Source organism: Chelon labrosus (genome assembly GCF_963514085.1).
Source record: "Chelon labrosus genome assembly, chromosome: 19".
Taxonomy (NCBI): domain Eukaryota; kingdom Metazoa; phylum Chordata; class Actinopteri; order Mugiliformes; family Mugilidae; genus Chelon; species Chelon labrosus.
In genome coordinates, this window is record NC_140352.1 from 8894364 (window position 1) to 8912401 (window position 18038).

General features: G+C 45.0%; 1 protein-coding gene across 1 annotated transcript in view; it reads left to right on the forward strand.

The window, feature by feature from the left end:
- Positions 1-279: 279 nt before the first annotated feature.
- The window catches only part of prkcea (protein kinase C, epsilon a), a 37130-nt gene continuing 19371 nt past the window's right edge, over positions 280-18038 (forward strand). Inside the window, exon 1 of the mRNA XM_084566857.1 lies at positions 280-1457. Coding sequence (XP_084422983.1) covers positions 1113-1457 — 345 coding nt within the window. The 5' untranslated portion in view covers positions 280-1112. The remainder of the gene's footprint in view (positions 1458-18038) is intronic.

Sequence of the window (18038 nt, forward strand, 5' to 3'; positions counted from 1 at the left end):
CATACGGCCCGACTGATTGACTGACTGGCTCTGTCGGCCGTCTGGCCACGACACGGACACGCGCGCTCACACACACACAAACACACACACACACGCACGCGCACTCTCCATGCCTGCGGGTGAATTCCAGCCCGCACCCCTCCTCGTCTCTTGAAAACACCTCTTCTATCTGAACTCTCTCTCTCTCCCTCTCTCTCTCTCTCATCCGGCGCAATAGCCCCGGCAGCGCGTGTGACGCGTTTTGCGCATTTCCTGCAGCTCGCGCTCAGATTCATGAGAGAGAGCGGACGGGAAACGAGGGGCGCGCGCAAGGACCGAAAGGAGGAGGAGAAAAAAAAAAAACGGGAGCGGAGCAACTGTGATGTGTCTGGGGTGCTCGTGAGCCCTACAAAAAAAGAAAAGACAAAAAAAAAAGACTGCATTGTGGGGCTAAAAGGAGGGGGCATCGCTTTCCTGTAGTACGCGCAAATATCGCGGGCGCTGTGAGCTCGAAGCGAAGGAGGTTAATCCCAGTGAAGAGGCGAGCGAGCCGCGACGGGCTGGAAACGGAGCACCAATCCCGGATGGCTAGGCGCGGCTGCTCGCGCTCTCTTCCACCCTGACCCGGGTAGAGACACACAAGGACCGCGGAGAAGCTCCGGGGCTTCACATGAGCCACATAACCCGCATTCTCTCCCCCCCCACCTCCTCGCTGCCGTTTATATCCCGGCCTGTTTCCCGAAATTTTTGCGTGGCGCGCGGGACCCGACCGTAAACAAACAAGGCAGCCGCTCGGGTGGGAGAGCGTTCAAGCAAGCGACCTCTGCAGGGTGTGAGTCTGTTGTTACTACGTTTTTCAGCCCATTAGAGATCCATTAGTTGTTCTGGTTGTGTGTGCGTGTGTGTGTGTGTGTGTGTGTGAGGATAACACGGTGTTCTGATATGGCTGTACTAGACTGAGAGTCCAAGGAGCCTGTGGCATTATGGGATGTAGCAGGACTGTGCAGTGACCCCACTCATTGGAAGGAAACACTCTTGTGTACAGGAGCAGGAATAGGCAGACTAGCCTAAACACACACACACACACACACACACTCATCCTTTTTACACACACACACCAGCAGCCTGCAGCCATGCCTGTGTTCAGTGGTCTGCTGAAGGTGCGAGTGTGCGAGGCGGTGGACCTGAAGCCCACCCCGTGGGCCCTGCGTCACGCCGTGGGGAAGAGCGGCTCCTTCCTGCTGGACCCTTACCTGGCCCTCAACCTGGACCAGACCAGGCTGGGCCAGACCGCCACCAGGACCAAGACCAACAGTCCCGCTTGGCACCAAGAGTTCTGCACCGAGGTCCGCGAGGGAAGGAGCCTGGAGCTGTCCGTTTTCCACGATGCGCCCATCGGGTATGATGACTTTGTGGCCAACTGCACCATCCAGCTGGAGGACCTGCTGCAGAACGGAACCAGGCACTACGAAGACTGGGTACGTGTTTGATGTGTGACTGTGCATGTGTGTAATTTGATTCCGAGCAGGTGAGGGGAGATTTAACAGCAAACAACGAGCACAGAGACAAACGGTGGCTGCGGTTTAATTGAAAACCGACTGTGGCATAATTTGCGTGGTGTATTTGTGTGAGAATCAGACCCAGGCCACAATATGCATGTGTTTTTTATTGTCTGTCGGTTCGTGGTCTGCCTCACCGCCTCGCTCATGAGTAGATGCACTGATCTGATTTCTCCTCTTCCGACACAGATTCCTATCTTTAACCTCGTGGTATCTGCTGATACTGATACAACTGCTCACTTTCCTCTAAGTCTTTTTTTTTTTACATTTTTGACTGCAACTCTGAATTCCACAAGGAAGTGTATTCAACTGCACCTCTGGCCAATCACAGCCGATAACTATCTGGACTTAATTAATTTCAGGCACAGTCACACTCACCTTATTTCCAAAATGTTCGAATCAAAAGTCAAAGCTTTCCATTCAGAAGACGTCCTCGCCGAATTTGATGGAGATAATGAGATGCTGTCCGGCAGTGCAGTTGGGTGCAGTTTAGTCTCGGGGTCTTGCATAAATTTGTGTCGTCCTCTTTAACTCATTTGAAGCTGTGGAAGAGCAGTTTATCGCTGCCTATTCTTTAATCCTGCAGCTTTCACTTCCTCTATCTGTGACACAGGAGTTGTTCGGACTTGCATTACCTCTAATTTGGGCACCTCAGGTCCGACCTGTAGTCGTCCTTTCTCAATTCCTCACATTCCTCCCGTCTCTTTGGGCCGCAAGAAATCAGAGCTGCCCTTGTTTTTTTCTTTTTTTTGTTTCTGCAGAAATACATTTATAACTGCAGTGTAGATGTTAATCAGCGCCTTTAACAATTTCTCTTTCTCTTTTATTTTGAGAGACACGACTCGGCGGCAGGAAGGACTGAAGGTCCTTTCATTTGTCTCCGTTTCTCCCCGCGTAATCTCATTTCATGTTGCCCCATGTAGTCCTGTATGTACGGGCATAAAGGGCTGTTTGTGTTGGGTCGGCGAGTTTTATCGTCTCCTTTTTAAACATGTGATCTACTGCTCCACTGTGATTGCTGGTACTCTGGCAGCCGAGGGTATGAAATAACCGCACGGGTCGCTTTGCATTTAGCCGATTAAGCGGACGTTACACGCGTTCAACGTTACCTCCAGCTGCTTCTCAGAGAACACTCCCAAGTTTTCCACCTTTTCGAGCGGCTTTCGCTTTCTGTTTACACCAAAACATGATAAAACAAAATCAACTGTCTCTGCAGCAAATAACGCGATAATGACCCAGTATTTGTTTTGTCAAGTGGCGTTTTTTGCACGGCAACGCTGTTCTGAAGGCTTTTGAATGTCAGAGTGTTCGGATTAACACGACCATGATGTAATATTAAAATACAGGGAGGTGACACGGTGTCCGCTGGGGTGAATTAATCTAAAATCTGAAGCCTGTTTTTGAAACCGCATGCCTGTTAAAACCTTATCGCAAGATTCGTTAATGTTTGAAAGATGTGAAAGTGCGAGTGAGAAAGCGTAATTGATGTACGGTTATGTAACCTCATGCTATATCAATTTACACAGGCATGTACGTATATATAAATAGGGACACATAAAATCGCACGCATGCCTCCGCGGCCCTCAGCCGTCCAAAGTAAGGTCAGAGCGTATGGATCACTTTGTTGAATGACCGCGTCCCATTGATCAGCCAGCCGGCTCATCAATACATCTGCCTCAGAGCGACACAGTGCCTCCCACTTCCCCCTCCATCCTCCTCCGTCCTCCTCCTCCCTTCGTTGCTCCTGCCTCCCTCATCCTCCCCTCTCCAACAGTGAATTCCTCTCTCATCTTACGAACACTTATCCACCCCCTCCTCCTCCTCTCTTCGTTTACCCATCATCTTCCTCTTCCTGCCTCACTTGCGTATCTTAATCTCCTCATTTATCTGCTTCCTCCCGATGCTCTTACCTTCTCTTACTCTTCAGTCTCCAGTAGGGAGGGATCAAGCACAGACTCAAGTCGTCTGAGTTGCGTTGTTCATCAATTTTTTCACGTTTTTCTCCCGTTTGTACCATAAAATTGTGGCGGCTTACCTCTAATGCTAATGCTTTCAAAGCATATTGCATTAAATGAGGATAAACAGTGGCGACTGCAAACACAAAAATAAGTTCTGACACTACATTTTTTCCAGCCTTTTATTACCTGTCTTCGTGCAGGATGCTAGCGCTATCTAGAACGTTCAAGGATTGCCCTTGATCTAATAAACTGTATAATAAAAAGAAAGTAGATTGTCAGATTTGATCACGTGGAATGTCTTTTTACTTGATAAAACAAGTCTTTAGTTTCCCTCGATCAACTGCTTGCCAAAATATGAATTTCTAATTTGGTCCTGGTCCCCAGAGGATCACATCTTAGTGCCTCCATTGTGAACAAAACATTGACTAAATACTACTTTACTTTGTGTGTAGTGCTAGTTAGCAAATATTAGCTTGCTAACACATGAAACTAACACATGCACGGGGCCGGACGTGTACCTAAACATCAGCACTGTCATTGTGTGGTTGTAGGATAATGAAAGCATTTGGTACAGCTTCACAGAGCCTGGCTGTAGGCTCGTGATTTGTGCACAAAAGGCTCCATGCGACGCACATTTCAATTCAATTCAATTCAATTCAATTTTATTTATATAGCGTCAATAACAATACAAATCGTCTCAAGGCGCTTTACAAAACCCGGCCTGAAACCCCCAGAGAAAGCCTGAAGGCGACGGTGGCAAGGAAAAACTCCCTTTTAACAGGAAGAAACCTTGAGCAGAACCCAGCTCATATGGAGGGACCCACCTGCCTAAGGCCAGCCGGGTACAGACAGAAGAAAGAGAGAAGAGAACAGCAAGATAAACATACATCTGTCATAGATACACATATCTGACTAAGGCGTACATGTGGAATCAAACTGATGATGTTACATGACAGTTTCTTCATGTGCGCAATGAAGACGTTCCCGTGCAGCCCCCGAAATTGCGCTCAAGCTGTGCCAAAGCCGCTAACTCCGAAACAGCTTCATTTTGAGGAGGCGTCCGCACCTTTATAATTCATCATTAAAAGAATACAAGGGAGCGCAGATGCTGCTCGACTCCCGGCGAGAAATTTTTCCAGATCCTCTGGAAATCATAGCCCTGTGCCCGCCCACGAGGGGAGTGTGGGGCTGCAAGGAGCTCCGGCTGCAGGCTACTCCGTGCCACTTGGCACACCTCGTCATCGACACTTCACTGTAACCCAATCAGTAAATGGATGCTGCTGATAATCCCACACACAGCCAGCCTTTCGGAAGCATCCGCAGGAGTGCTGTGCGATTTTTCTCTGTCGGATTTAGAGGTTGGGGGGCAACGTACCCTGTCTACGTGTGAACAGAACTGCCTCGGTCGCAGTAACCATGAAAAAAATAAGGTTTAGAAAGTCTTTAATGGGGGAAAAACAACTTAGACTGCATGATACGAAGCAGTTAAGTGGCATAAACTGGAATGCATGATGATATAAATTAGATTCTCGTAATGCAATGATGATAACGTTACTCGGTGTGGTGCCCTAAACAAAAGAAAGTCTGCAGCACCATGGCAAGGCCAGTCCGAGCAAATGGTACACTTCCTGCTGTTCACATGAACACCAAGGCTGGTGTACCTCAGCTCCGTCTTTCTCACTTCCTCCGCCCTTCTGCTGCCTCTCTCATCTCATCTCGCCGTCTCCCTCTGTCTCTGTTATCCCCGTCCTCTCTGCTTCCTGTTCTCTTTTGTCTTCCACCGCCGCCGCCGCCGCCGCCACCTCCACCTCCTCTCCACGAGCCGTCTCCTGTGGACCCAAGCGCAGGCTCCCGCTCTGTGCCACCGGTGAAATATTAACCAGGCTTTGATGCTTATTAATTGTCCCACTCAGTAATTGAGATGCTCTGCGGAGCCCATCCCCATGGTGACTGTGACAGCCCGTCCCCTTGGTGACAGCCTCTCACCCACACCAGAAAGAGAGAGAGAGAGAGAGAGAGATAGGAAGGTGAGAGTTGGTGGGGGGAGATGGGGGATAAGAGGGGGGTAGGAAGAGAGAGAAACAGAGCGGTAGTGCACCATTTTGGTTCTTTAAGACTAATTTAAATTCTCGGCCTTCAAAGATTCAAAGGTTTCTTTGTGCTGCGCGGCCGCTCTTTATGGGGAAATTCCATTTTACTCCTCACCAGCATAATTGTGGAGATGGTGTATGGAGATACTCAGCGTGACACAACATTACGCCGCTGTCTCCTGGGCTCAGACAGGTTTAAACAAGTTATTTTTGCCACCTTTGTTTAGGTTAAAAAAAAAAAAAAAAAAAGTCTCAAGGTCAAAGTCAAAAGCTGTAATGAGACTAGTTAAAAAGCTTTAACCTCAGATGTCCTCTATAATCATCCTCCACAGCGCGCAGCTGCGTCTCACATCGACGTACGCTTTAATGGTGCGCGCATTTCGGTTACAATTCCGCATATTAGTCCACATCCTGCTGTTAGATGCCGTAGTTTATGTGCAATGTGTGTTCTGTACGTTACGACTGCCGTGTGCCTTTTAACTGGAAGCACATGCAGCTGACTTTGAGCGAAATGTGTATATACCACATACCACTGTAAACAAAACTCAAAGCATTTCTGTGGCAGCCATGGTATGCCGGTGGCCGAACGAAAGCTCGACTTTTTAGCTTGAATGTTTTTCAGAATAAGCTGCTGAGATGTATGGGTTGGAGCTGGACGTTGGTGCAGCCGAGCATCCAGTACAGTGTGGCTTTATGAGGGGGACACAACTGAAAGAAGAATATATAAAAAAACTTTCTTTAAGCAAGCCGGGCTTGGTGGTAAAAACATTAACGACCGTCTTAAAACAATCCAGATAAGATTTATTGGTTTGATAATTGATAAAGCAAAGGTAAACATTTGATAATGGTATGACTAAGGTGGTCAGTCAGTTCAAATATTTAATCACATGGTTGTCTGTAGTTAATACGTCATTAATTGTAAATAAATCAGAATACTCTCAACTATACTTGCTTTAATGCAGCTGCACGGCAATCAGGCATAACATTATGACCACTGACAGGTGAAGTAAATGACATTGACCATCTTGTAACAATTCAATGTTCTGCTGGGAAACTTTTGGACCTGGCATTCATTCATGTGGATGTCACTTAGACATGTAGCACCCACCTAGACCAGACCAGGCACCCCCACCCCATAGCAATGACACTCCTTGATGGCAGCAGACATCCCCAACCGGATGCAGCTTGACACAGGAAAAAGAAAAACATGAAGAACAGCACAAGGTGTTGACCTGGCCTCTAAATTCACTAGATCCCAAACTGATCAAGTATCTGTGGGATGATCCACAGAGTCCCCTCCCCTCAAAGTCCCCCACTAACAACATCCTGTGTCCAGACACCACAGGACACCCTCAGAAGGCCCATGTCCATTCTCTGATGAGTCACAACTGTTTTGGAGGCACAAGGGAGACCTACACAATACTAGGAAGGTGGTCATAATGTTATGCATGATCGGTGTATATTCTGAAACATAACTAGAATTAAAAATAATAATAATCGTAGATCACATTTAGTACAAGCAATTGAACAAACAATTTACCATTTTTTTAATATACTAAATCTACTGGTTAAATTAATACAGTTATTATCAACAGTTATTATAACCTCCATTAGCGAATTCAATTTCGCAGCATTTTAAGCACTTTATATTTGCTCCAAAATTCTATGTACAAGCTGTTTGGGGTGAAAGTGAAATGACAAAACACGGACTGGAAGGCCGAGACGAGAGAAGTTAGTGATGGCGAGCAGGAGGAGAGGTGTAGAAGTAAGCTCTGTGTACATGTAAATATGTCAGGCTGGACGCCGAGAGCTGTGGGACTCGGTCTGAGACCCGATGACCGCGCGGTGTAATGTTTCCTCGCAGGGACGCGGGCCACGTCAGATGTCAGCCAGCTACTGTTTGACACTTGGCATCAACGCAGAAACACTCACATGCTCAAATACAGCAGCAGGGATTAATGACGGAAGGGCTACCATTAGAGAGCTGACGCCATCTCCTTGAGAAAAACGATTAAACCAGTGTCAAATAGTTTCCAGTAGTTTGCAGATTAAATGAGCTATTTTTATTGCTTTACATGTGTTAATATTTCGTGAACACTGTAGAGTCATTGTATAATATGTGGGTTAATATTGATGGTTTAGTTTAGAAATCATAGCTGTCAGAAACCACACCTTGACATTTGGCATTCCATTTGCTCATTTGTTGTAGTGCAATACCGTGACCTGTGTCGTGGTAACTTACACTGATCAGTCATAACATTATGACTAACTTCCTAATATTGTGCAAGTGTCCCTTGTGCCTCTAAATCATTTGTGACTCATCAGAGATCTAGTGAATTTAGAGGCCAGGTCAACACCTTGTGTTGTTCTTGATGTTTTTTTGAGTTGTTCTTAAACCGTTTTTGTGGCTGCATCCTGCTGGGGATGGCTGCTGCCATCAAGGAGTGTCATTGCTATGGGGTGGGGGTGCCTGGTCTGGTCTAGGTGGGTGCTACATGTCTACGTAACATCCACATGAATGAATGAATGCCAGGTCCAAAAGTTTCCTAGCAGAACGTTGTATTGTCATAAGATGGTCTTCACCTGTCAGCGGTCATAATGTTATGCCTGATTGCTGTGCAGTTGCATAAAGCTGTTGTCACTACATCATTTAAGAGGGCTGAAGTTTTCTGTTCATATTCTTAAACCAGCCAAATGAAAATCCACAAATCTTCTGTGTCTATGTTTCAGCCATAGTTTCAAATAAGTGATTCAAACTGCTCTGAACACTTTACACTTTTCTTTATACGGTGACCGGTTCCAACCACAACACGACCAAAAGGTTAAACTACAATCTCACTGGTTTTTTAAGTACATGTTGGAGTATTTAATGTACTACATCATATAAATAATCACTGTCATGTCTCAGAATAAGCAGATAAAGAGCAGAGACATCCTGTTGTAATAGTAATTTTGTTGTCCACACTCATACTCTGGGTCAGATTGGAGCTTCAACATTCACACATAGACTTGAGAAGTTGCTGTTTCCAATCTGGAATGAGACATTTCTACCTAATAGGTTTACAGCGTTTACTTTCATCACCTCCGAATTGGAAAGAAAGTGAGGTGGTGCTTACACGCGAAGGCTTCCGCAAAGTCATACAAAGCTATTATTGTGGAGTCCCAGAATCAAAATATAGAGCTGGAAATGAGCATAATAGGTCACCTTTAATTGCCAGCTTGTCCTTGGATCAAAAATAAGAGGAAGCTAACATTTGTTTAACTCCCGTCTGCTGAAGTGTGAGCGGTTTGCAGAACTTTAAGGAACAATTAGAAAACAGGCGTCCGAAGCGACGTAGCTGCTACAGATGTTTTTTCCACGGAAAGCACCGTGGTAAAACTAAAAATATCCTCCAATATCATCATAATGCTTTTGTGTACGGGCCAGCAGCATCATCCTCCGCCCCCGCCCTCCCCCGTGTTCTGTTTCAAGACATGACTGATTATCGTTGAGGTCACAGCCACATTGTCATCATCCCTTGCTGTAGTCCCGACCCCCAGACTCCGTTCCCTCACCGCGGCGAGTTGCCGGACAATGACAATTACGGGCTCCACCCCTCGATGACCCGCCGGTTAAGTAGGACAGGCTGGATTTAAGATGCTCTGTTGTCACAGTGACAATGCGACGCACGCGCTTCACAAAGACGCGCGCGGTGCTCCGGCCGCTGATGCCAAATCAGGTCAAACCTTTTGGCGAGTGTGTGCACGCTGCAGGGTGTTTAATGCATGTGCTCCGTGAAAGGGACGAAATGGGAGGATATGTGAGAGCGCTGGGACGGCAGGTGAAATGCACACTGTTTGTCCCCTCTCTGTGTCTCCGTCCCCTGGTGTGTGTCTATTTTTGTGTTTTGACAGAGGAAGGTGTAGTTCGGACAACTTCAGTACGAAAACTCTGTCGTTGTAGTTGTGCTAAATTGAGCAATTTCTAACAATACTCAGTCCCAAACACCAACAGTCTCAGTAAGTTGTCAGTAAAGTGGCAAATCTCGAAGAGTTTCATGTGAATATTTGTCTTTCCCGTCGCTATTTGTCGCCAAATGATGTAACAGAAATGAAATTAAACGAGAACCTTTGCATTTGTAGTAATCAGAGCTTGGCGTCTGTGGTGACACTCAATCAAATAGTCACAAGTGTCGCACAGTTACTGATACATCCACCCAGTAGTTATTTTCCTTCACTTACCATTTAATGCCTCAGGTGCTGCAAAAGAGACAACAAAACGGAGATTTCCACTTTCCATTTGAATATTTAACTTCACGAGTTGTTCAGATTTCATTAAGCCTAAAGCTTTTGCCAGGTTAGTATACAGTTGTCCCTCGCTATAACGCGGTTCACCTTTCGCGGCCTCGCAGTTTCGCAGATTTGTTTAGTGCAACTTTGCATGCTTTTTGCATTGTTTTCTGCGTCCTGATTGGCTAAGGGACCATTGTCAATCAGTCTCCTCCGTACGGTGTCTGTTGTACAGTACAGAATGCGTTCAGCTTGCCAAATTTACATATACAGTATCTTTGATCGCTGGCAATGTGACTGAAGTGCAGTATGTTTGCAAGTTATTGAGAAAAGTGTGTAGTGAGGGGTTTTGTAACCTTAAAACATTTATAATCATTGTAAAAAATAAAGCTGACTACTTCGCGGATTTCGCCTATTGCGGGTTATTTTTAGAACGTAACTCCCGCGATTAACGAGGGACCACTGTATTTATTTTGTGCTTAGTGTGTTTATTTTGACTATAAAAAGGTCAGAAATTGTCCCGTGCTTTTCCCATTTTTTCCGGAATATTTGTGACCTTCAATATCTAGTAGTTTATAGTTTAATAAGGAGCATGTTCTCCCTGTGTCTGCGTGGGTTCTCTCCGGGTACTCCGGCTTCCTCCCACCGTCCAAAGACATGCTGGTTAGGTTCACTGGTGATTCTGAATTGACCGTAGGTGTGAGTGGGAATGGTTGTCTGTCTCTCTGTGTTAGCCCTGCGATAGGCCGGCGACCTGTCCAGGGTGTACCCCGCCTCTCCCCCGATGACAGCTGGGATAGGCTCCACCTCTCCACCCCCCCGCGACCCTTCACAGGACAAGCGGTTACAGAAGACGCCATATTGGCTGCGAAGCGCGGCGTCTCAGCTCCAGAAACAGAATCTTTCCGCGAACTGTGCTGTGATTGCGATAATCCAAAGTGCTGTTGCACAAACGTGCTGACGTCGACTCATTTTTTTAAAAGGTTAAAGCTTAACAGCCGAATGTATTTTTGGAAGAAACACCACCCTGTTTTGTTTTTTGTTTTCTGTTCAGAAAGACCTGCTGAGTGAGACCTAGAAGCCATTATCATACAAGCAGTTAGCAGTTAGCTTTGCCCAGAGTTGTTGGGATCTTGCATTAAGACACTAAAACTTCATCCATATATATATAAAGTGATACACTTGTTGCCTGCCTCCTCGTAGCAGATAGTCGGTTGTAAGTTAAGCGGTCTGGTTGGTAACGCTAACTGACATGACATGGTCTTTGGTCGGCACGCTGCTGCCAGTCTCTTCCTGCACCTATGAGCTTTAGAGGTGCTGGTTGGTTGCACAGAGCGTTATACAGATGCCATCAGTTTTCTCCTGTTTCCAGTGCTTATGCTAAGCTAAGCTAATCAGCTGTTGGTGGAAATGGCACCAAGCTTCCATCGGTCTTTGAACCTGTCAGTCTGTGAGGAAGAAGTTTTGTATTGTCATTGTAAAAAACGAAATACGGTTCAGCAGCTTTTAGCAGGAAGCTAGCGTTAGCCGGAGCATTTAGACCTTTTAACAGCTTTACTAGAGATTTCCGAGCAAAACTGTCGACTTCACCGCCTGACAACGGCTAACCAGCAATTTGTCATTATGATAATAGTTAAATAGCATGAATCTGATACCACAAAATGTCACACCTTTTATTTTATTTATGTAAAATTGCAGACGTGAGCTGAGAGGTTCAAAGCAAACGTTCAAACTCGACATTTCTGCTGCAGGTTTTGAAAAAAAATGAATAGTAACCTAATAAGGCGTGGAGCTTAATTAATAGAAAATGCCAGCGACGTCACAATGTGGGTTATAAAAAAAAATAAATAAAATGATGTGTAATTACATTTATTCCTCCAGGACAGGGCTTCCTTGTGCAGCTTGAATCTTTATGAAGTGTGTTGTCATCCAACTGCCTGAGCTGCAGCGGCTGCTCATCAGACCGTCTGCCAGTCCATCTGGATGTCACACAGTCGTCTTGAGTGTTTGCGATCTCTGAGATGACTGAACAGGCCGGAGGATTTGGTCGGGAGCGTCCGTTCTCCTGAATCTAAATCTCGCCTCGTTGAGGAGACGCTGCAGGCTTGTCGGTTAGACCTCTCCCTTGTGTTTGCAGGGGCTTTGTTGCAGTCAAACACCAGATGAGAGCCTCTCCCATCCTCCCCCCTTCGCCTCACACACCCTCCGCCGCCGCCGCCGCCGTTGCCACACAGCACAGCTCTTCTTACATTATTAGCCGTCTGTGATGTTACATTAAAGATGCATGACTCTCACGCTGTCTCACTCAGCATGGGCCTCCCGCGTGTGTGTGTGTGTGTGCCCTCGAGTTGCGATAGAATTAGGGACAAACACACACACGTCGTCGTGTGAATGCGGTCGAGCTCTCTCAAAGCCGAAATTTGTTGTTTGACAGATGGATGTGGGAGGCTGTCACTGAGACTAAATGCTCCTGAGAGAGGCAGAGAGAGCTGTCTGGTTGGACGGAGATAGCGAGCTGGATGGACGGAGAGTGGGAGGGGGTTAGCTCCACAGTATTGATATAATGCATGCTTTGAGTGCCCTGTCTGCCTGGTTGAGTGCTTCTCTGTGCGGCTGCATATGGTGTGTGTTTCATTCTGCCGGTTGTGTGTGCGCGCGTGTGAAGGGATGGAAACAACAGCGGCAGGGTTAAGCTTGAACGTGTGTTTAATGCTAACTTCCCTCTGAAGTCTGTTTTAAAAATCCCCAGACTCTCACACACTCTGCTTCCTGTTTGTGTGTTTGTGTGTGTGTGTGTGTGTGAGAGAGAGGAGGTTTGTGAAGTTATCCGTCTCTCTGTGGCTGTATCAGTGTCCTAATTGGACTAACAAGATTAATGAGGCGAACTAGATTCTCCTGCTCGCCCTCCTCCCATCTTTTGTTGTCGAGGCGGGGAACCTCTGCGTGTGTGTGTCTGTGTGTGTCTGTACACACACCAGGTTAAATCCAAGTCACGTTACAATTCATTTAACACGGGTGGTGATGTAGCTCCTCTATCGTGGTATGTGTAATTTTACCAGCGCTGAAACGTTTGGGTCAGAGACAGAAAATTAATGAACAATGCTTTTATTGTTGGCATTTAACAGACAAAATGATAATTAGCTGCGATACTGATTTATCTTACACCGATCTGCCACAACATTAAAACCGCTGACAGGAGAAGTGAATAACATTCACCATCTTGTGACAATTAAATGTTCTGCTAGGAAACTTTTGGACCTGGCGTTCATTCATGTGGATGTTACTTAGACATGTAGCACCCACCTAGACCAGACCAGACACCCCCACCCCATAGTTAATGACACACCTTAATGGCAGCAGGATGCAGCCTGACACAGACACACACACAAAAACAGTTTAGGAACAACTGAAAAAACATGAAGAACAGCACAAGGTGTTGACCTGGCCTCCAAATTCACTAGATCCCAAACTGATCAAGTATCTGTGGGATGATCCACAGAGGCCCCTCCCCTCAAAGGCCCCCCACTAACAACATCCTGTTACCAGACACCCACAGGACACCCTCAGAAGGACCATGTCCATTCTCTGATGAGTCACAACTGTTTTGGAAGCACAAGGAGGACCTACACATAATGTTATGCCTGATCGGTGTATACGTTTTTGCAGTTGTTCACCAGACTGCCAAATAAAAATGTCAGCTTTTGGCTCCTCAAATCAAAATTCAAAGTAGCTAATTCATGCTAAATCATATAAATTGCCAAAATACAATCCTGTGTATTGATCGTATTTATTGATTTGCCGGCAAATACTTTAAGTTGCATTATATAAACTTTTTTGCCTATTTGAGGAATGAACTAAACACCAACCAGACCCAGAATATCACCTTAAACTCATAGTGTTATCCAACAGTCTTAGTCTTAGTTTAACTCTTGATTTAGATTTAATTTCATCTCCACTGTTTTCTCGAGCGAAACTCCTTAATCTCTAAACGCTCAACTGAGTTCGCCAACTTTGTTTGTTGGCAGCCGATCGGGACAGGACGTCATCCAGAAGACAATGAGGTGACGGACGCTGAAACGTTCCACATTATTTATAACGCAGTCGTTTTAGCCACGCCGCCGCCGGCTTGATTACATAAAACTGGTTGTTTCACGATGCGGAATACCACATGTGTTTGTTTTATCCTGGATACGCCGCTTTAGGGTGGGCATTATGCCATGACGTGGTTTATGACAGTTCAAACAGAGACAGGTGAGCTTAGCCTCGCGGAGACGTCGACTCTAATGGAGCTTTGTCACGACGGACGTGAAGACTTGTTAGAGCAGTAAAACCTCTAATGGCATTAGTGATGGCTCGGTTCCGCTTCAGTATGCCATGGAGCTAGCATGCACAGGACTGCACAAGACCCTGAAACTGGTGCAGCTAATACTGGAGCTCTGGACTGCGCTTAATTAAAGTACGAACACATCAAACTGCAAGGCCGACTGTGACGTAGCTTTGCGACGCCTTTGTCTGCAAAGACTAAATTCTGTGTCTGCATGAAAGAAAATAACTCTTCATACTAGCAGGGAGTGGTTTCATCATCCTTTAAAGGGCAAAACAGGAAGAGCTACTGTTAGCTGGGAGGCTAGGAGGCTATGAAGAGCTACAAAACCGCTGTACAAAGCTGGCCTCTCCTGAATTGTGCTCACTTGGTCTAAGGGAAGCTTTCATTCTGAATGTGCTGTGAACACATGTGTAGATGAAAAACTTCTCTTTGTGTCCTCCCGAACGTCGCCCTTTTGTTTACCTTTGTCACTTCCATTTCTCTTCCCGCACACTAAGCCGATCAGCCAATCAGAATGATCTCTTTCACCCAATGCCAACTGAACACGCGGAACCCGCTGAAAAAACGCCAACAGGTGTCCGACCAGGGCCAAGTGTGCGGGGCAAACAGCTAAGCCCGTGGTTTACAGACGCTCCCCCGATTGCGCACCAGCAGACACCAACTGTCGGCTCGTTGTGTAACGGCCTTTAAACCTCCTGAACTGCTCGCAGACTCACCAGAACGTGGCCGATATTTAGGATTTAAAATCTGCGTGATTACATGAGTGTTATCAAAATAGCCAATGAGAGTGTACAAGAACACGGACCAGCTGACGGTGCTGTCACGCAACCGTACAAATTGTACGTTAACACCTCGCGTTTTCTAAACCATTTCTCTCATCTGGACTAGTTTAATCTTCTTCCCTTCACAGTATTGTAAAGCTACAGCAAGTTCTACTTCTGCTTTGATTAGTTGTTGGCAAACCAGTTTGCAAAGCCCTTATCTAGTTTCATTCATCGTTCAAAACCCATCTCTCCACATGGTAGTAATTCTAATAGAGCCGGCTTTGAAAAGATTGGCTCCAAAGCGCCACGTGGCTCAAGTGGTCAGAAGCTGGCGATGTGGAAAGAGTGCAGTCTTTTGGCTGGCGTGCCACCTCAGGACCCGGGCGCTAAATCAATGATGGAGCCGCCTGTTTGCTCCACTCTGTTCCAAATCACTCTGAGTCCATCTTTCAGCTGAAATCCCTGTTGAGATGTGCTGTTATGCAAGAGGTTACATTTGGGGATTAGCACATCATTTCCAAGGGTAGGCATACAAGAATCCAATGGCGTTTGTAGGTCACAAATCCCATGCTGTTGTTATGTGTTTTACATACAACAAAAGGATGATACGGCGCGCAGGCCCGTGTGCATCTCTGGAGCCTTTCAGTGCAAAAAAACAACAGATCATTTAGTTTGAGAAGCGAGGGGAAGAAAATTATCGTTATCTCTTTAATTTTTGCTTGAGAAACTGCAGAAATATTGCATTAGCAGAATAGCTGCCTATTATATTTCCAATTATTCTGACAGCATCAGCTTCAGCAGACATTAGTCTCACTATCTCTTGTTGCGTTTTGTTCAGGACATTCGAAAACAACTAAGAGCGTGAGTGCAGTGTTTTACAAGAGACAAAAATCTATTGATCAGAAAAGCTTTTAGTTTTTGCTCATAATACGAGTAGCCAACATTCGGCCTTTAGTTTTGTGCAGGTAACATTTTTATTTTAGTTTTTGAGGGAATGGAAAAAGTTGCGTTCATGTTTACTTTGACATGAGAAGTCACTTCAGTGTTTATGACTTTATTAATTATACGACTGTTTGCTGCATGGGCTGCATGCCGCGTGCCTTATTGTCAGGGGACGAGGACAGGGCGGCGTGAGGAGGGTACGGTGTCGTATCTGTGTTCTTTCTGTCTCATGTTCAGCAATGCATGGAAGCGAATGTGTGTGTTGTTGTGTGTGTGTGAGTCTGACTGTTGCATAAGAGGATCTGCTGCTGTCCCAGAGCTTAACTAAGGATTTAAACCTCTCTTTCTCACTCTCTCTCTCTCTCTCTCTCTCTCTCTCTCTCTCTCTCTCTCTCTCTCTCTCGCACTCTCTCTTCCTGTGTCGTCTGCCTCTCTAGCGCTCTCTGTTGCACTCTCTCTAATCTGTGTAATTGCATGTGTATTGTAGGTGGATGATGTCATTATGTGTTGAGAAATTGTGTGTGAATGCAGATGTTTTCTTACCTTTGCATTAACGTTTGAATATTAATTTAAATCGACTCGTAATTAATTTAATTTAATCACGCTGACTCTAATATATGCGGTTTATATAGAGGATTAATAGATTATATTAATTCTGATTAATTAATTCTCATAGTGATATCATTCCCTATTTCTGCAGCTTTGCTTGCGCTTGCAGTCGTCTTTTAACAACTAGTCTTTGTTTTGGCAACTTAACATCCCAGTGCCATGAGTAAATGAACAAATACAAGTAAAGTTTTGGATGAGGCTTTGTCCAGCAGGCAGCGCGGCAAATTTGTTGGCTGCAAACTCTTCACAAGCAGATTTGACTCTCTGGAGTTAGATTTAGGATTTGGGCGCTTTAACAGCAATAATCTTTAAATGTTTAATAAGTGTCTTTTGGACTCGTGTACTTTTCATTTCTTCTGTGGCGTGGTTGATAAGAATGAAGTATCAATCTAATAATATACAGAAAGTTAATATTATACCGTACTAATCTCTGTATGAAAATAATCTTTTCCTGCATACACAGCATGGTTAGTGTTATTTAAAAGGAAGGGACTGGCCAGTGTTTCTGATTACCTATTACAGGAAGTGACTGCAAACATTATGCTCGAAAAGTGGATGAATACGTAAGTGTTCATGCAAGCATGCTTGCTCTGGGCAATTTTCTAGGTCAAGTACGGGAATAATATCTATGTATTTTCTTTTACAAAAGTCCATGACTGCTGCAGACAGTGTTTGTTGACCGTCAGTCTGTACAGAGCCGTTCATTCTGTTAGTGTATTGTTCCTTGTCACTTATTGGCAGAGCAGTCGGCATGATAATATAATACGACGTGTGATTAAACTTTAGTTGAGCAAAGAGTATCCAATAGACTAAGAATAAATGACCTGTCTGTTTTCATTCAGTCTGATTCTCAGGTTCAAGGCAGAGCTGTGAGAGAACACTTCCAAAAAATCAAGGCTTCAAAGGCTTGTAACTGTGTGGTGCTCGTAGTGTCTGAAAAGATCAGTACAATACTAGTGTAAATGTATCTTGTAACATTTCTAAATAATATAAATTTTTCTTATAAACGTATGTGGAGAAGTTTTCAGATCACCATTTACAAGGTTTCAAGCCTGGAGAACCAACTAATAGCCAGGAGAACCAACTTATAGACAGGAGAATCAATTAATACACAGGAGAACCAATAAATACGCAGGAGAACCAACTAATAGACAGGATAACCAAATTATAGACAAGAGAATCAGTTTAATACACAGGAGAACCAACTAATAGACAGGAGAACCAACTAATAGACAGGATAACCAACTAATACACAGGAGAACCAACTAATAGACTGAAAAAACAACTAATACACAGGAGATCCCAACTAATAGACAGGAGAACCAATTAATACACAGGAGAACCAACTAATAGACAGGAGAACCAATTAATACACAGGAGAAGCAACTAATAGACTGGAAAACCAATTAATACACAGGAGAACCAACTAATTGACAGGATAACCAACTAATAGACTAAAAAACCAACTAATAGACAGGATAACTAATTAATACACAGGAGAACCAACTAATTGACAGGAGAACCAACTAATAGACTAAAGA